This window comes from Giraffa tippelskirchi, chromosome 1, assembly GCF_054371585.1.
Source record: "Giraffa tippelskirchi isolate mGirTip1 chromosome 1, T2T-mGirTip1v1.2.pri, whole genome shotgun sequence".
NCBI classification, from domain to species: domain Eukaryota; kingdom Metazoa; phylum Chordata; class Mammalia; order Artiodactyla; family Giraffidae; genus Giraffa; species Giraffa tippelskirchi.
In genome coordinates this window covers 14,628,580-14,648,401 of record NC_137275.1, presented here as the reverse complement: position 1 = coordinate 14,648,401, position 19,822 = coordinate 14,628,580, and the positions used below count along the sequence as shown (strand labels likewise).

At 41.6% G+C, this 19,822-nt stretch overlaps 1 protein-coding gene and 1 long non-coding RNA gene across 41 annotated transcripts in view; both read left to right on the top strand.

The window, feature by feature from the left end:
• The window catches only part of AFF1 (ALF transcription elongation factor 1), a 198,940-nt gene extending 193,247 nt beyond the window's left edge, over positions 1-5,693 (top strand). For 24 of the 40 annotated variants that reach the window (XM_081580924.1, XM_081581046.1, XM_081580912.1 and 21 more), the window contains one exon: positions 2,221-5,693. In XM_081580924.1, the coding sequence (XP_081437050.1) occupies positions 2,221-2,342 (122 nt within the window). In that variant the 3' untranslated portion in view covers positions 2,343-5,693. The remainder of the gene's footprint in view (positions 1-2,220) is intronic. The other 16 variants (XM_081581126.1, XM_081581118.1, XM_081581219.1 and 13 more) reach the window with 1 other exon arrangement.
• Positions 5,694-14,367: 8,674 nt separating this feature from the next.
• Positions 14,368-19,281, top strand: LOC145542443 (uncharacterized). The gene is made up of 2 exons (XR_014079856.1): positions 14,368-17,857; positions 18,468-19,281. It is a non-coding gene; the product is annotated as an uncharacterized LOC145542443 (long non-coding RNA).
• Positions 19,282-19,822: the final 541 nt, after the last annotated feature.

Genomic DNA, 19,822 nt, shown 5'->3' with positions numbered 1-19,822 from the left:
TGGTCATCACCGGGCCGTGGGCATTGGGCGGGGAACAACATTGCGTGTTCCCTTCAGTGTTTGGGCCTTTTTGTTGTTGTTTGAAATTATAGGTGACTTACAATGTTGTATTAATTTCTACTGTAGAGCAAAGTGATCCAATTACCCATATATATATATTCTTTATTTTATTTTTTTCCATTATGGCTTATCACAGGATGTTGAATATGGTTAGCTGTGCTATAGAGTAGGACCTGGTTGTTTATCCATTCTATGCTATATGTAATGGTTTGCGTCTGCTTCTGCTGCTGCTAAGTCGCTTCAGTTGTGTCCGACTCTGTGCAACCCCACAGACGGCAGCCCACCAGGCTCCTCTGTCCCTGGGATTCTCCAGGCAAGCAGAGTGCAGTGGGTTGCCATTTCCTTCTCCAATGCATGCATGCATGGTTTGCGTCTGCTAACTCCAAACTCCTACTCCACCCTCCCTCCCCTCCCCTCCCCCTTGGCAACCATAAGTCTGTTCTCTATGTCTGCAAGTTTGTTTCTGTCTCATAAGTAAGTTCATTTGTCATATTTTAGATTCCACGTGCAAGTAATAGCATATGGTATTTGTCTTTCTCTTGCTGACTTACTTCACTTAGTATGATAATCTCTAGGTCCACCCATGTTGCTGCAAATGGCATTATTTCATTCTTTTTATGGCTGCATAGTAGTCCGTTGTATATATGGACCATATCTTTGTCCATTCATCTGTGGGTGAACATTTAGTTTCTTTCCATGTGTTGCTATTGTGAATAGTGCGGCTGTGAATGTCTAGGTGCATATCTTTTTTTTTTTTTTTTAGAAAAATATTTCTTTTTAATTGATTGATGATTGCTTTACAATATTGCTTTGATTTCTGTCATGCATCATCATGAATTCACCATCTGGGTGCATATATCTTTTTGAGTTAGAGTTTTGTCCAGATACATATGCTCAGGGGTGTGGAGTTGCTAGATCATATGGCAATTCTGTTTTTAGCTTTTTGAGGAACCTCCATACTGTTTGCCACAGTGACTGCCCCAACTTACAGTCCCACCATCTGTTCAGTGTTTTGAAGAAGAGGAAGTTGTAGCTATTTACTCTTCTCACATTTTCTCCATTCTGTCACAGTTCTTCCTTGAGATGGATTTCTGTGACTCGATCTTAGCAAAATTAAATTAGAAGTGGCTTCCACACCATGCCCCTTTGGAAGTTTTGATATCATTGGTGGTGGTTTAGTTGCTAAATCATGTCCGACCCTTGCAACCCCATGGACTAGGGTCTCTGCCTGGCTGTTCTGTCCATGGGATTTTCCAGGCAAGAATACTGGAGTGGTTTTGCCCTTTCCTTCTCCAGGGGATCTTCCTGACCTGGGAGTCGAACCCAGGGGCTCCTGCACTGCAGGCAGATTGTTTACCAACTGAGCTACGAGGGAAGCATTTGGTATCATTATTTCCCCCTGAACTGAAGTGCTAGCAAAAGGGCAAAGCAAGTGCAGAAGGAAAGGCATCCGCTCTTGCCAGGAACAACACATTTGACGTGGGAAGTGGCATTACCTGAAATACTGAGCTTATTGTTTGTTTTCAGTGTACGTTAAGAAAGATGGTTAGCAACAATATAGGAAAATACGGCTTAGTGAACAGTCTTGAGTCTTGTTTGAGAAGAAGGCCCTTGGAGAAATCCAAGGTTTAGGAGATGATCGATCATCCTATCAGAGGAACTGTTTGGTTGCTGTGACTATTAAGTAAAAGCATATATGTAAATACCAGCTGAAAGCCTGGCCGTATTCTTGCCTGGCTATAGAGAAGCAGTCAGCCAACTGGCTGTGGCCAATTTGATTTCCTCACAGCGTCTTGAAACTTCATTTTCTTTCTTAGCAAACTAATGATGCTTTTATTTTTTTTTAAACACATGTTGGGTATTTTTGTTTGTTTTCATTCATGCATCCATTGATCCAAAAGTATGATGTCAGCCACTGTGCCAGGCATTATAGAGTCAATGCTGAAACAAACGTAGTTCCTCCCCTTTTAGAACTAGTGGAGAATTAGCAAACCATTACAGTAAATTGTGATTTAAAAAAATTTTTTTTTGCTGTGCTGGAGGAAGTACAGAGTACTGTGGGGATCAAGTTTCTGGAACCTTGACTTCTTTGACTTTTTATGTTTTTATTTTTGCATGTGCGAGTATGTTTACGTGGTTTTGGGTTTGCTTTGTTCGCAGAATTCTTTGCTCAGCTCAGCACAAGTGTGTGCGCTCTGGCCCTCAACAGCAGTTTGATGGATCTGGTGCACTATACAAGACAGGGTTTCCAGCGGCTAAAACAAGGAACCAAAACACCTTAACAGAGGCCCAGGTGGATTCGATGCCTTGGGAACTATTTTGCACATTGGAAGCCTCAAAACAGTCCAGACTTTTGTCTCTTTAGAATACCAAACTCAAGAAGAGAAGCACCATGAGGTGGCCAGGACGTTTGTTCACTGGAACTCGAGAACTATGGAATCTTTGGTTGGACAGGATGGTTTTGCAGAAGCAGAGAGGAAGGAGGCTGGCCTCAGAGATGATCTTGCCTTTCCTAACTAAAGGATGGAAGTGCAATGTAGCCTGAGTGGGCGTATTCTTGGTCTAGAAACATTTCCATATTTTTTTTAACCAGCAGGATGCGAATGAAATGAGGAGAAGCAATTTCAACTCTGAAATCAAATTCACATCATCTCAGTAACCACATTAGTTCATTCCCAGAATGAAATTTTTTTTGTTTTAAAACCAGTGAATTGTGGTGTAGGGTTTTGTGGGTAATTTGTTTTTTTAAGTTGTGGGGGAAGTATTTGTTTAATAAATTCTAATGGTCATCTATAAAACATGAGTTGTGGAGGACTCCGCTATACCCCCCTTTCTGCCAGTGAACAATGGCTCTGATAATACCAGGTATTGCCCTAATATATAAAATTGAAAGCACCCCCTGTTGCCTGGACACTGCACGTGCAGCCCAGCCCCGAGTTCTCCGTTCCTGTGCTGGAAGGCGGCCCTGAGGGAGCTACAGCATCTGCATCTCCGCCCGCATCTCCATGTACCACGTACTGCGGAGGACCTAGAGCGGCCGTTCCCATCCCCTGCTCCAGCGAAAGGCAGTCACATTGACTGTATTCTGCATTTTCTACTTTGGGGAAGAAGGGAACCAACACTTACCCGTGACCAGAGGGTTGAAATGCTTCTTGATTTTTGTTAAGTAGAGCTGGATTTTGAGGTGCTGCTCTGTGGCCTAGTTATGTGGAAACTTACGTTGTCTAACCGACTCAGAGTTTTGTCAGCGAACAAAGAAAAAGGAAATCTACTTCTTAGAGAGGCTATATTTTTCTGCTACGAATTACTTTATATTTATAGCAAAACTAGACTTTGAGAGCCCTTGATTGTCTTTGTCTGGGGGAAATTAACTCCCTGAGAGGCTGTGGAGATTTGGGGTAGTTAATTAGACTTTAAAAAAAAAAAAAAGTCACCGCATGCCTTCAGTCCAGAGTGCACACTGTCAGCTGGATTTGATTAGACTGAAGAGGACTTGTGGCCTTCCTGTAAGTTGTTTTTGCCAGATTCTATACATTAAGCCAAGTTTATTTTGAATGACCTAAAAGTGGGGGGAAAAAAGAACAACAAAAAATAAGAAACCCCAGAATTCCCACATATCCGTAAGCACAGATTTTTTTCATTGAAACTTTGAGAGTTATTATTGGAAGCATTATTATGAATGTAGTATTTTTAGAAGCTAATTCTTTTTATCCCTTTTAGAAGTAGGATTTGCACATGCATTACAGTTGAGGAGTGTTATTGCTACAACTGGTTCATTTCTCTTCCTCCCTCCCCTTCCACGCCCCTGCATGTTTCCTCCCAAGCGTGTTGGACATTGTCGTATTTATTTATTCGTGATGAAAGGAGTGCCATCTTTATTTATAATGAAGAGGTCTCAAGTCCATACAATGAATGTAAGAACTTTCTTGGTCATTCGATAACTATGTTAAAGGGATGTACAGAGGACGGGAGTGATGCTTATTTTTCGCAATATAAATTGTTTGTGTGAAGCTGTTCCTTCCATGTCGTTTATTATCCAGCCTGTTGTTCGGTTATCGCCAGCTTAGGTTAGAGCGAGAGAATTACAGCAGCAGTAATAACTGATGTGCGATCTTGATGGACCGATGTCATCTATTGCTGCCTAAGGCAGAGCCACGGTCCTTTTTAAGCTGCTCGTTTAAAAAACAGCCCGTTACACGAACAGAAATTGCCTGGAAGGTCGTGTGCTTACGTCACTGTGTGTCCATCTCTTCTGTGTAGGAGACGAGACACCAGAATGAGGCTTCTGTGGTTACTAAACACCTTCTTTGCCCTCTTACTCCCTTGGTCATCCCCGGCCCCTTCACCCCATCACTCCCCAGGACAAGCCACCTGTCAGTATGGACTGTGTGTTCCTAAGGACAGGCTCTGACCCATGCAGACCACGCCGAGTGTGTGAGTCTCGCCAGGAGCCGAGTGCCCCCAAACTGAAGACATTTCCAAGTCAATTTCCCAGCCATTTCTAGGAGAGGTGATTGCTTTTTCAGCGGCCTTATTCTTTGTGTGTGCGTCTTTTCCACCCTGACCTTTATATGAAGGTTTCATTTGTCCCTTGCAGAGATCAGTTTGTACTATTTTGATCATGGAGTATTTCTGATTCTTAACTGCAACATGCATTGTACCCAAAAGAATTCTTAATGGCAACTTTTAAAATAGAGTATGTAAGAGCGTAGTGGCTGATAAATCCTTAATGTTCATAATGTCTTTTCACTGTTACAGTTGTATATAGAAACCTAAAGGATTTTTAAGTCATATGCACTTTTTCATTGCATGCTTAATTTCCCAAAGGCAAAATTTGTACTGCAGTAGGTAATTGAAGGGACTAGATTATAAAATTAAGCCTTTGAATATGTGAAGTTCTCATAACAACCATAATAGTACACACTTCACAATGAGGCAAATGCAGAACATCTTGCATGAAAAATGGGGTGTAAAAATTTTGCCTTTGGCACTACAGTTTCGTGTTTGTATGTGTGTGTGTCTATGTGTGTCTGTCAATCTTTACTAGGAAATTAGAAGAACACTGTTTTACTTATAAAATGTTGAATGTTTCTGTCCTTCCTGGAGATAATTAAAATGTGAATCACTGAATTTAACGTTTTAGCCAGACTGAGGGCCCTGCTAATCAGTGAAAGACATTTCACTGAAATTTACCAAATTACACTGGGTTAAGAATGTGAAAATGTTGGCCATGTGCCATCTATGGTAGAAAATGGGAGGGTCCACCTGGCATATTATCAGGAGTAGAGCTACAGCAGAAGGATGACTTATCTGATGCTATGATTTAACCTCAATTCTGAATGGAAAAAGTATCTTTTTTTTTTTTTTTTTTTTTAACAAAAGGACCTTTATTTTACAATCTGTTTTGACCAAAACGTTTTAACTATTTCCCCAAGACAAATTGGACCACATTTATCTTCCTCATTCTGTGTTCTTTAATTCCCAATCTTGGGATGTTTAGAAGCTAACAAATTACCCCTTTCTGGCTAAAAACTTGCCTTAATTGGTACCTCAAATATTAATGTCAGTAGGATCAAGAACTTACTATTTTATGATCCTTGTTCAATAATTTTTAGGAGCAAAAAAAAGAAAAACCATGGTGTCCTCTAAAATGAACAGAACTCTTTATCTCTAATATATGAAAGGAAATGTGTGTGTTGACATGCATACACAGAGAATAAGAGGCTGGCTGAATTGGATACATTTATTGTGCCTTTGTTGACCGAACCGGATTTTGGAAAAATGCTGTATTCATTTTGCCATGGCTTTAAGAGACATCAGGTGGGACTTGCACCTTCTTCTCTTCTGTTCTTATAAAGTTGGAGGTGTATTTGTGCATCTTTTATGTAAATAAATCAAATCAGGCTTTGATTTCTTACCTCCCACCACAGAGTCTACGTTTTGCTCAAGGATTTATTTTCCCAGACACTACACAAAATCTGTGAAAAACTTTGTCACTCCATCTATTACACTCTTTACTGCCGATTAGCAGTATTTAAATGTTGCTGGAATATTTGGCTGCCTTTCAGAAACACAAGCATAGAGATATGTTCATTGTGGCTGGGCGGGGGGGCGGGGGGCGGGTATCAGGGCGAGAGTGGTACTTGGTCCCTTTTTCTTTTTCTCTAGTGAGTTGCCTCTTTTGTTTTTGGTTCTACTTAGAATTTGTGGATTTTTTTTCCCCCTATAGTTTTCTTTTGTCATTTTGTTGGTGGGAGGAGGTGGAGTGGCAGAGTGGTGTGGGGGTTTTTCTAACAAACGTGACAAGTGCTATTTCTACCATATAAACCTCAACTGTTCAGTCCCCTTGTGTCAGTCACCAAAAACCTGGGAATGAATTGTGACCACTGGCCATGTTCATTAGTTGTTATTTATGAGGAATTGACAAGCACCGTCTACCATGTCTCTTAAGGTGGCTGTAAATTTCCCGCTGTCCCAGGGAAAGACATTATATTCTGTTCTGTGGTGTGCAGGATAGCAACAGGTACTGTGATGGGTTGAGAAGTTGCCTGTATTTCTCTGCCCAAGAGGACAGGCAGGAAACTTACAGCCCCCTGGGAGCCAAGATATTATTACTTTATCGGCCTGAAAGGACAAGGGAGTAAGACCACTGAGGCTGGCCACGCTGCACTGGTCAGACCAGGCAGTGGCTGACCTAAGCAAGATAACTTGCTTTGCTCAAAAGTAGATGTTGAAGCGATGTTTAATACAGGCAGTATTACCTTTTGTTAATTAATTTTTGTTTAATGACAGAAGGCAGGATCCGTCTTTTGTTCAGGCCATCGACATGTATTGTTAAGACTGCACACCCCCTCCTCAGATATCAAGTGTACACTGTTCATGTTGGTGTGTATGTTCATACACGTGTGTCCCAAATCGTGTGTTTTTTTTCTTCTGAATGTGATCATGTTTTGGATGATACCTGAGCAGGGTTGCCTTTTTTTTTTTATTTATTACCATTATATATTATATTATATATTTTTTGCTTTCTTGTAACTTTAGAGGAAAGTCAAATCTTGGTATTATTAAAATTGTTTAAAACAGAATAAATCGTCCAGTCGATCAATGAAGATCACTGGTCTATCTCTAAAATAATATGAACTTTTCTTTAATTATTGTGTAATAAGGTGCCAGCTATCTAGTCCACACAGTGATTTTGTACGTAGGATAGGGAAGCAGTGACGTGCCCAATGGGAAGTTGTGCAACACAGAGAAAAGGAGGACTCAATGTGTTTTATCTACTTCAGCAATGGAACTGCGACCTGGGGCTTTTGTGAATAAAATTTAGCTGCCTTGTATAGTCCTTTGAAAGAGACATACGTGATCTGTGAGAATTATAGTTTTTTTTTTTTAGAAGAAAAATTTGCAAAAGATCTTTCCAAAGATAATGTGCCACAGATCTTTTGTTTATTGTTCTCTGTAATGAGGATTCATTGCTGTTTAAAAAAACATGTAATTGACTTGTTCGTCTTCAGATTCTTTACTTTTCACTAGAGGATCGAGCTGTGTAAAAAAAAAAAAAAAATTAATAAAAATTTAGAGAAATCATTGGCGTGGAATGCATGCTTTCACTTTGCCTGTAATTGTAAAGGAATTCCTAAAATTGCTATAGGTAGTTACCACTCACAGCCCAGGAGAGTCTCACGTGGAATAATTTGCCCTTATTCACAGTATGTTTTGTTGAAATGGGAAAGGGGCGGGGAGAGGGTAGCGAATCCTTCTGTTCAGTTTAGTTGCAAGCCCTCATTCACAGACAAGCCTGACACCACCAGTACTAGGTTGCTTATCCTAACATCAACTGCCAGGTGCAAATGACCAAATTCGCGTCTCTGTAGTTTGCCGGGTGTGGGTGGACATATTTGTAGAATGTTGACACTGGAAAGACTCTAAAGGCCATCTGGTTTCCCTTCCCTGTGCCACTCCAAAAGGAATAATACTCTACATGCTGAAATATGACTGTCTAGTTCAAATCCTGGCTCTCTGGTCTGCTGTGTGACCATAGGCAAGTTAGTTAACCTGTCTGGGCATTTCTCATCAATGTAAACCGATTTGGTATCTACTTAGTAAGGTAGGAGCCCATTAGATGGTGTACAGAGAGTGCTTCATTTAGTGCTTCTGCCTTAAACACTCAGACTGGTGGCTTTTTTAAACTTCCTTTCTTCCCTCCCCCACTGTACCACAGTATTCCCACAAGTGACCTTTCAGTCCCTGACTGGACACTGTTAAAGACTTTGCTACCCACCTCTCCTAGATTTTTTGTTCTTCCTTACGTTGGGCTGACCTCTACTTTTATCAGTCCATGAATAAACAGGGACCTACCTACCCTTGGCAAGCTTACAGTAGAGTTGACATTCAGCAATGATGCTGGTAAGTGCAGTGGCAAGTGGGGGAAAAGGGGGTGATGTAGTCCTGATTAAGAGAAGCTCAGACAAGAGCTATCACTTGAACTAGGCCTTAAAAGACGGGTCTGAATTTTCACAAAACCTTGCCATGTCATAGCTTGTCTATTATGAATTTTCCATAGTTGTTCATTGTATGTTTGTAACCAGTTTCTTTAATACCAACTACCCTGCTAAACCCTGAGATTATCTCTAATTTGGAGTTAGTATAAAGGATGCTTCCACAGCCATCCCTGAAGCAAGCTAGTTGGGCAGATTCAACAGTATTTCCCCGTATTTTCTTTATGTAAATGGGTGCATGTGTCTTATATTTCACCTCTAAAAACATCAGTGTGCATTTCCTAGGACATTTTCCAGCAGAATCACAATGTCATTATAGCAGTGAAGAAAATTTCTCAACATCTAATATTCAGTTCAGACTCGAATTTCTATAATCATCCCTTGAAAAGGTCTTAAAACAGTTGTTTTTTTCCCCAAGCCAGGACTCAGTCTAAGTTTCGGGCATTACAATTCGTCATTAGGTCTCTTTATTAGTCCAGAACAACAGCAGCAGCAAAAAACACACTTTTTAATACAATGTCCTACATCTTGGATTTGTTTTTCCCTATGTGTCCTCCTATTAGTGTTGCTAACTTCAAGTCTGTGGTGAGGATACAGTCACCAAAACTCATAAATATGGGCCTTGCCTTGTACCAACCATGTTTCACTTAGAGGTTTTAGCATACACTGATAATCTGGCCCTTTACTAACCATGGGTATTATGTTTGGAAAACAAGAAAAAGTGACCCAATTTGATCGGTGGGAAATCTGATATCTTCGTTTACATTTTCATTCTTACGGTGCTGAGTATGTTTTTCGTTACATATGAAGTTGCCATTTGTAGTGCAGAGGTTACGGGACCAATACTCTAGACCCAATTCAAGAGAGCCTAGCTGGGTAGATACGGGGTAAGTTTTCATTTAAGTTGTATGGAATGAGTTCACCACTAAGATGCATTTCATTAATGAAGGAAGAGGATGCTGAGCAGTTTAAAAAACAAACAAAATTACTCTTCCAGGATATTCATCTTTTTCGTTTTGATTTATAATATATATTCAGGATGTTAACCTCTTACTATGTTGTTAATACTTCTCTCCAAATTATCTTTTGCTTTGCAGTTTTTATTATAGCATTTTTAAACAAAGTTTGTTGAGTCTTAAGTAGGCCAGCTTCTACCAACGTCTTGGCAGTTTCTGCTTTTGGTATCTCAAGGTACGTAGGGACTGTTTGCCAGACACTGGAAGACAGTTTTCCTCCTCATCACCGGCAGCACCTTGAAGGTAAGACACAAACCCCTCTGGGTGTCCTTTTGTCTTTTCATAAGTATTTAGGCACTTTTGGAGCCTGTTATTTAAATGAATATTTGTTCACTATTTGCCATGGTTGGCAGGAATGTGAATTGTCACAGTCCAGGCCACTTTAAATTAGGACCGTGAGTGGTGTTCAAAACTCTTCAATCCATTTTAAACAACTCTGGAGGCCAGCGGGTCTTTACCCAAATATAATCAGAGGTTTATCTGCTGTTGTGGTTGTGATTAGATAACTGTACAGTCTAGCGTGTTTTGTTTTAGGCTTCTTTCAGGGTTTGTGGTTTCTCCACAGACCATGCTCAGCTGAAAGCCAAAACTCTAGCGAGACATCTAGGCTCTGATAATAAAGACCTGTGCCCTTTGGACAGACTGGAGGGCGGGCCTTGAAATACTCTGTAAACAATTCTGTTATAGCTTGAAAAGACCATGTGCCTGCTTCAGATAAGTGCTTTATATCACCCTTCTCTATTCCTGGGGCCCAGCGCCAACATCTCATTTACCTTATTTCACATGTAGGAGACAGAAACAATTATGGGTTTGCATCTCTCCACTGCTTAATATTCCTGTAAATTATCACCTGTGCCACACACACAGATACACTTCTACGTATCTACACACTGCTATTGGAAAATCAATTGTACTCAGTTGCATGGGCTTTAGGAAAAGGTCTTTAGTTAACTATTCAACTCCCTGCTTTCTCATCTTTGTTCTGTAGTCTCTGAAGAGAGTTCTCCTGCAGGTGGGTACACAAGGTCACAACTGAGGACTTACAAGCATCTCAAGGGAATAAGTGACTGGGTAGAGTGGTTTTGCAGCTGTCCGAAGCCTACATATCTATAAGTATCATTTTGGAATTTTTAAAATTTTTAATTTATTTTGGCTGTGCTGGGTTTTCATTGCTGTGTGAGGGCTTTTCTGTAGTTGCGGCGACCAGGGCCTACTCTCTAGCTGTAGGCTTCTCATTGCAGTGGCTTCTCTTGTTGCAGAGCACGGGCTCTAGGCACGAAGGCTTCAGTAGCCGTGTCTCTAGAGGACAGGCTCAACAGTTGTAGTGCACAGCCTTAATTCCTTCCTGCATGTGGGATCTTCCCAGACCAGGGATCAAATCCGTGTCCCCTGCATTGGCCGGCAGATTCTTTACCACTGAGCCACCAGGGAAACCCCGTTTTGGAAGTTTTTAAAAGATTGTTTTCAAACTGATTTACAAATAGTCAGATGACACAGAACAACACAGAGCAAAAAAAGTCTTAAGAGCAAGTCGACTTGATCCCTTCCTCCCCAGAGTAAACCACCATCAAGTCTGATGCATCTCCTTCCAAGGACTTTTGGGCACTTAAAACATTATTTTAAACACAAATTTAGATGAACTATATTCAGACTTTTCCCCACTTTATGTCCTATATTAACCATTTTGGCTGTAAAATATTGTGCAAGTAAAGATAAACCATTTACTTAAAACATTACCCCTTTATGCACGCAAGCCGCCCTGGTGTGATCGTCACTCAGTCATGACTCTTTGTGATCCCATGGATGGTAACCCGCCAGGCTCCTCTGTCCATGGAATTCTCTAGGCAACAATGGTGGAGTGGGTAGCCATTCCCTCCTCCAGGGAATCTTCCTGACCCAGGGATCGGATCCAGGTCTCCTGCACTGCAGGCAGATTCTTTACCATCTGAGCCCCCAGAAGCTGCCCCTGGCCCAGTTATTCAGCTGTTGCCAGCAGTGCTGCACTGAGGGTTCTTGGTCCACATAGCCTTGCATTCTTACAAGTGTTGAAAATAAGTGAAAGTGAAGTCGCTCAGTCATGTCCAACTCTTTGCGACCTCATGGACTGTAGCCTACCAGGCTCCTCCGTCCATGGGATTTTCCAGCCAAGAGTACCAGAGTGGGTTGCCATTCCCTTCTCCAGGGGATCTTCCCGACCCAGGGATCAAACCTGGGTCTCCTGCATTGCAGGCAGATGCTTTACCCTCTGAGCGACTAGGGAAGCCCTTACAAGTGTTACTACAGGATAAATTTCTGGAAGGGGGAATGTCTGGGTCAAAAGACAGACCAATTAAAGAATTTTTTTGTTACCAAACCACTTTTCCCAAAAAGCTTATACCAACTGTGGATGAGCTTGCATTCTTGCCCGCTTTGATTGCCAAGTAAAAGTCTTTTACTACCTCAATTTGCATTCTCTTGACATCTGAAATTAACCATTTTGCCACAAACTTATTTGGCTGCTTGCTGTTTGATTCTGTGGAGTGTGTAGTCCTATATTTAGCTCATTTCTGTGAGATTGTTTTCCTTCTCATTTGTAAATTAAGAAACTTGGACTAGGTTTTTGATTACATGACTCTTCCCAAGTCTGTTCCGTTGCCTGCACCTCGGGAGACATCACGAGCTGCTTACAGCATTTCCCATCATTTCTGATGCTGGCCAATGAAACTGGTGAGTGAAACTCCATTCAGATCACTGACATGGGTCCTTAGGGTTTGAAGCTCCATTCATCTTTAAAACTTACTTCTTGGTCCAAGCAAATGCCATTCATCCTGGATGGAACTGGAAGCTGTAAAATACTGGTGAAGGAGGTACAGGATGAATTTCACCGTAGGTTTCTCTGTGGTCCACATGGACCTAGTCTGAAATTTCATTGTGATGCGTCACTCCCGTGCCTTACTTGACTAGTCCTGTTGTCTTTCCCTCCTTCACTGGGTCTTTCTTCTTTGTTGCACACGCCTTGCCTAGTTGTGGCGAGTGGGATATACTCTCTAGCTGCACGTGGGCTTCTCACTGTGGTGCTTCGCGAGCATTGGCTCGAGGTGAGCGGGCTTCAGAAGTTACAGCTGTGGCTCACGGGCTTAGTTGCTCCTCAGCATGTGGCATCTTCCCGGACCAGGGATTGAGCCTGTGTCTTGTTGCCGCCATGGAAGTGTGGCATCTTAACCACTGGACCACCAGGGAAGTCGGTCTTTTGATTTTAAATAAAGGTGAAAGGCAAGGGAAGACTGTAATCTTTCATCCCTGTGAGATTTTTCTCCCACCCATTCAGAACGCACGTTGGCATACAGCGTACGTCAGGGTGCCCTGCTTCTGAACCGCATGTCATGTCTCTTCTTCATGCAGGTGACAGGTGACTTCAAATCAGGTATTTTTCCATTCAAACATCTATTGTCCTGGCCTTCAGTGGCCCTCTCTAACCTAGATGCTATTTTAAAGCCAACCACTGTAGCTACACTGATCAGATTATTTCAAGCTGGACAGCATAGCATAAGCCAGTTTATCTGTTAGGCAGAGGACAGTATTCCTCTTCTGCCTGTATATTGGTCCTGAATTCCCCACAGCAAAGCAGAGCCACTTGGTCTTTTTTCCTTTCATTCACTACATCCATCCCTTTTGCACAACAGACCTGGAAAGTGAAATATGGTCAGAATGTGTGTTAACCTTGTGTGCTGTGTACTTTCCGTAGTCATTTTTGTTTTTTGGCTGCACTGGGTCTTCATTGCTGCCCCCGGGCTTTCTCTACACAGCGAGAGGGGGCTCCTCACTAGTTGCAATGAGCAGGCTTCTCATTACAGTGGCTTCTCTCGTTACAGGGCACAGGCTCTAGGGTGTATGGGCTCAGTAGCTGTGGTGCACAGGCTTAGCTGCTCTGTGGGATATTGCAGGATCAGGGATCAAGCCCATGTCCCCTGGGTTGGCAGGTGGATTCTTTACCATAGTCCAGCAGAGAAGGCCCATGGTGTGTATACTTTTAAAAACCTTTTGAATTAGTCATTTCATTATCATGCTTTACATATGATGAGATTTAGCCTCGTATGTCTATGGTCAAGCAGCTAGTAATAGATGAAACTCAGGTTATGATACGGATCTTGATTGACTTGAAGTTATAAAGCAAATTTTGCTGAGAAAGAACTAAAGAAAATGACTTTTATAAGCTGTTTAAATGTCATCCACAGCCAGTCTCCTAACACTGTTAACATTTAACTATTTTTGCATTTTACTAGAGATAATCAGGAAGACTGGATTGTGAGCAGGAATTAGGTTTTATAAAGCAGGAAGTCCTGAGAATCTTGCCATCATAGAAACTTAAGGCGCACAACAGGAGGGACCCCATCTGATGTTGCTATACGTGTTGTCCTGTGGATTTACACCATTTAGCAGAACTAGTCAAGACAACAGTATACTTCCAGTGACTGTTGAGATCAACAGGTTTTCTTCTTAATAAAGAGAAATAGGGACGAGTGCTCCAGTGGTTAGGACTCTGCCCTTTCACGGCCAGGGTTCATTCAATCCCTGGCCGGGGAACTAAGATCTCATAAGTTAAGTGGTGCAGCCAAATTGAAAAAATAAAATAGAGTAAAATCTGATGTGCTAAACCCTTAAAGAAATTAGCATAAAAGTTTTAAAGTTACGAACAATGTAAAGTAACCCGTAAAGGTTAAATTATCAGCAAATATAAAATAGCTAAAACAGGTAGCAGCATGAATTCCCCTTGGGTCCTTCAAGTTTGAGTAAAGGGACCAAATAAAATTTTAACTCAAATTTTAACTCAGAAACTGAAGACTTTGAGGGCTTTGAGTATCTTGGGCCCCGGCTGGACACCTCTCACTTTCATCAGTGTCTAGGCAAAACCACTATCCTGTTCTGTCTTGTCAAGTTTCCTGAATGTTGGGTACTGTATTTATTTCCTCATCTGTAACCAAAAAAAGGAGTTGAAATAAATGATATCCTAAAGTCTATACAGTAAAAATATTAATGATCAAACATTCCCTATTAAATATGAGTTAAAAGATCACTGTCCCTCAAGATCATCATCGGGGCGGGTGGCGGGTGGCGGGTTCTACACACTTTCTCACCCTTGATCACAAGTTTATAAAATTGTAGAACTGGACAGGCAAGCATACACACAGCCCTACTTACTTTATGATAGTTTTTCTGGGAAGACTTAAACAATTCTCTTCATATAATTCACCAGACTTGGTTCCAAAACAAAGGCAGAGGATAAAAACTGTCCTCACTAAATAATAGTATCTCCGTAAGTTCTGTTTTGGCAGTGATGACATCAGATTAATCAAAATTTTCACATATGAATCCTTGGAAAGGCGACATTCGTTACCACATTTTTAAAGTTCTGATGCGTGTTTAAAATTGTTTTAAATCTCTAATGTCAATTTCCCTATCCATTGTGTATCCTGAAGTCAAATAAACTACGTATCACCTACCCTAAATCTGATACCCCCTTATCCACCCAACTGATAACATAAGTTCATTTACTGTAGAATTACTGTGTAGTCAGGTGTCACAGGTGGATGGCCCGGCCTCTCCTCTCGCCTCCATTTGACTGAAGCAGTAAGTCAGCTGCGGGCCGGCCCATCCATCATGCTTTCTACTACTTTGTACTCAGGCGTGTGTGTGTGTGTATGTATATATACACACAGACACATACATGATCATTTTACAAACATGTCAAGAGAGCAAAATGCAGTTAGGTCTATTTACCTAAGAGGTTAGGGAATTTTCAAATTTCACATATGTACTGGGTTGGCCAAAGAGTTCCTTCTACCCTAATTTCCTGAAGCCACATCTTTACTTCACAAATACGCATTCCTTAATCCAGTGGCTGGCCAGGTTCCTTCCTGAGCTCAATTTCTTCACGATCTTTAATGTGCCTAGTGCTCTCATTGCTTGAGAGCCCCAAGAGCCTGGGGCAGCTGAGACCCATTCTCAAGTTTTACAGCTCTCTACAGGCATATTTACAAAGTGTTACCTGAAAATACCAGGAACCTCCAGACATTCCATTTGTGTGCAGTTCATTAAAAGGAATTTACATTCGTTCCACTGGTAACAATTGTTTACTCCTCGGGCTGTCGTTTGAAAGGATGTGGTAAGTTTGAGTCAACAGAACTGTCTCTGGCTTTTTCCTCCCCATCTTCATAGGCATTAGCCACTCCACAGGTGTAAACCTTTATGCCACGAGACGGTGAGTATGTAAAGTAGATGAGATACAAAGCACAAAAACTTGGTTTGATCATAATGCACCTCCAGGGATTAAGTAAAAGCCACAGTCAGGTTCTGAAGATTATTAAAAAAGCTAATTAGGAAAACATTTTGGACCCAGGCCTCAAATTGCACTCAGTGAGCTAAACGATGCAGGCACAACCTGAAATGCATGTAAATGTTAACACATTTTAGCTTCAAGCTTCTTATTAATGCCCTTTTCCCAAGTGTAATGTGAGGAATGCACCACTAGAGAGCAGCCACTTCCTTGGACCATAAAGAAGGCCAAGCACATTGATGCTTTCGACTGGGGTGTTGGAGAAGACTCTCGAAAGACCCTTGAACTGTGAGATCATCAAATCAGTCAATCCTAAAGGAAATTAACCCTGAATACTCACTGGAAGGACTGAAGCTCCAGCACTTTGGCCACCTGATGCAAAGAGGCAACTCACTGGAAAAGACCCTGATGCTGGGAAAGATTGAAGGCAGGAGGAGAAGGGGGCAACAGAGATGAAATGGCTGGATGGCATCACCAACTGAATGGACAGGAGTTTGAGCAAACTCGGAGAAAAGTGAAAGACAGGGAAGCCTGGTGTGCTGTAGTCCATGAGGTCTCAAAGAGTCAGACACAAATGAGTGACTAAACAACCAACAACTATTTCCTTTAGGGAAAAAATGCTGTTAAATACACTGGTTTAATCACAATGAGATACCACTTCACACTCAAGAGAATGGCTGTAATCAAAGAGACAAAGTGTTGGAGAGGACGATGAGAAAGCAGAAACCTCCTCCTGCACTGATGGGAATATAATATAGGACAGCCCATGGATAACTGTAAAAACTAGCAATTCCACTTGTGTGAACTCACCCAAGATACATGAAAACATGTTCACATGGAAATGTTGATGAACATTCATGGCAGCATTTTGTGTGATGGCCCCAAACTGGAAACTGAAATGATCAACTGGTAAATGGCTAACAATGTAAGACTACTATTCAGTATTAAAACTACTACAGTACAGGTGAAATGAACCTCAAAACATTATGGTGATGTTGGCATGTGCGTGGTAGTCAATTCAGTTGTGTCCAACTCTTTGCGACACCATGGACTGTAGCCCACCAGGCTCCTCTGTCCCTGGGATTCTCCAGGCAAGAATACTGGAGTGGGTTGCCATGCCCTCCTCTAGGGGATCTTCCCCACCCAGGGATCAAATCTACCTCTCTTATGTCTCCTGCATTGGCAGGAGGGTTCTTTACCACTCATGCCACCTGGGAAGCCCTGATTTGACACAACTCTATTATATTTACTAAATCATAGATTGTAAACCTAGTGGGTCAGTTATCATATGAATTACAATTCAATAAATCTGGCTCCTAAGAAAGCACACTGATTTAGTACTGCATTAAAATACGTACTGAGAAATGAAGCGAGGAGGAGGAGGAACCTAGAGGACTGTGTTAGAATGTAGTACAGCCAGCCACTGTGTCGTTCAGTCCTGAGCTCTGGTCTCCAGACAGGAAAAAAGATAATTGTTTGCAGACGAATAGGGGGAAATCAGGGAATTTATGGTCAGGTACAAACTTTATTACTTTTGGCCAAAAGCCAAAGCAGAAACTTTTTTTTTTTTTAAACAAAGGGAAGTTGCAAAGTCTCAGGCAGAACACAAATATTTTCTGAATCTACATCAATATTTTGAAGGGATTTAGCACACTGCTGTTAAAAGGTACTGGTGTATATAATAAAATCACATACTTGAGACATTCAAGGCAGAGAAGCACAAAGTAATACACACAGCTATACCACGGAAACAGTTTATGAATTAAAAACTCCCCATTTAAATTTGAGAAAACACTTTAGGCATGACAAATATATGGGACCAAAAAGCTTCTTAAGGTCTACTAAGATACTCAACAGATAAGTTTCACAGAGGGATCTAGTAGTATATGGGCTTCCCTGGTGGCTCAGCAGTAAAAGAATCCACCTGCAATGCAGGGGACTTGAGTTCAAGCTCTCAGTAAAATCCCTAGGTCAGCAAGATCCTCTGGAGACGGGAATGGCAACCCACTGCAGTATTCCTGCCTGGGAAATCCCATGGACAGAGGAGCCTGGTGGGCTACCGTCCCATGGGGGTCGCAAGAGTCAGACACAACTTAGCAAGTGAACCACCACCACTGGTAAAATTTCTGACCACTTAATCCTCACCCTTCTAAAAGCATAAACCAGCCAGGGCAAGTAGGATAAAAAAATTTTTTTAACCTGTGCATAATATCCTAATCAAAATATGTGTTTCAGGAACCCCGCAATTTAAGCAGGTGTAAGACCTCTGCAGTGTTAATAACAACTGAGAGGGTATGTATGTGTATGAGCAACCAGCACGTGAACCACAAGAGAGCCAAGGGTACTCACTGAGAGATTCGGAGGTCCAGCCCCAGACCAGCACTAGAAGGTGGAAGGTGCTTTGCCTTCTCTGATACCAAGAGGACAAACAATCTGAGGCAGGTCTGAAAGGGCTGGAGTTTTCTGGGCCTCATCAACTCTTCAAAACAAACCAGTGAAAGTTCAAATCCATGATAAAGCCCCTGAAGTTAAGCGTTAGTTGCTCAGTTGTGTCCGACTCTGCGATCCCATGGGCTGTAGCCCACCAGGCTCCTCTGTCCATGGAGTTCTCCAGGCAAAAATACTGGAGTGGGTAGCCATTCCCTTTCTCCAGGGGATCTTTGAGACCAAGGAATCGAACCCGGGTCACCTACATTGCAGGCAGATTCTTTTACCGTCTGAGCTACCAGGGAAGCCCCTCAGGGAAGGGTTGATAAAGCCCCTAGGAACGGATTGAATCAAATACACATCTGAAAATACACCACGTAGAAACAAAATTCAGGACTTCTCTGGTGGTCCAGTGGTTTAAGAATCCATCTGCCAAGGCAGGGAACGTGGGTTCAATCCCTGGTCAAGGAAGATCCCACGTGTCATGGGACAACTAAACTCATGGGCCATAACTACTGAGCCTGTGCTCTGCAGCCCATGAGCCATCACCACTGAGCCCTAGAGCACGCGCTCTGCAATAAGTCGCCGGGATGAGAAGCCTGCACACAGCAACTAGAGAGCAGCCCCTGCTCAAGGCAACTAAGCAAGCCTGGGCATGGCAAAGACCCAGTGCGGCCGAAAACAATGAAAATAAAAATTAAAAAGCTATTCCTTTAAATTAGCACAGATGTAAATCACAAAACCTCAACACACACAGACACCCTTGCTGAAAACTAATCACAATATGGAATGTCAACATACTTCCCTCCAGTGATAGGTCAAAGAACCAGAAGAAAAAAACAGCAATATACAGATGACCGAGAACACCATCAGCCAGTGTGATATAAAATACAAACCCAGAAACTGCATTACTACAACATAAGGCTTTTTCAAGAATTCACAACAATCATGATAGAACCAAAAGAAATTAAGAAAAAAACATTATTTGGAATTTTAAAATATACTTCTAAACTCACAGATCAAAGCATAACATGGAATGAACATTTACAAAATACTTAGAAGTGAACATTAATGAAAACAGTACAAGTAAAACCAAGTGGGATCCAGCAAATGATATTTTAAAAAGTAAATCTTACTTAAACTGACTTACACATCCTAAGTGGTTGTATAACCACTAAGTACTAACTAGTGAATTGATAGTTAATTTTTCCTCAAGAAAAAGAAAAAGAGGTCAAGGTGGTTTTATACATAAGTTCTATTACATGTTGAATAAATGGATTGTTTCAGTGTTAGCTAATTCAGAGAACAGAAGAGAAAGAATGCTTCATAATTCATCCTGTGTGTCACTTAGCTCTTGGTTAGACAAACTGACCACTGGAGTAGAACAGAAAGTCCCACACATATACTTACAAGGAAACTGGCCATGCAGGAAAAGTCCCCAAAGAAAGGATGTTACTAAACAGTATGAAGAAAACTGGTCATCACATAATAAAAAACACCCAATAGTA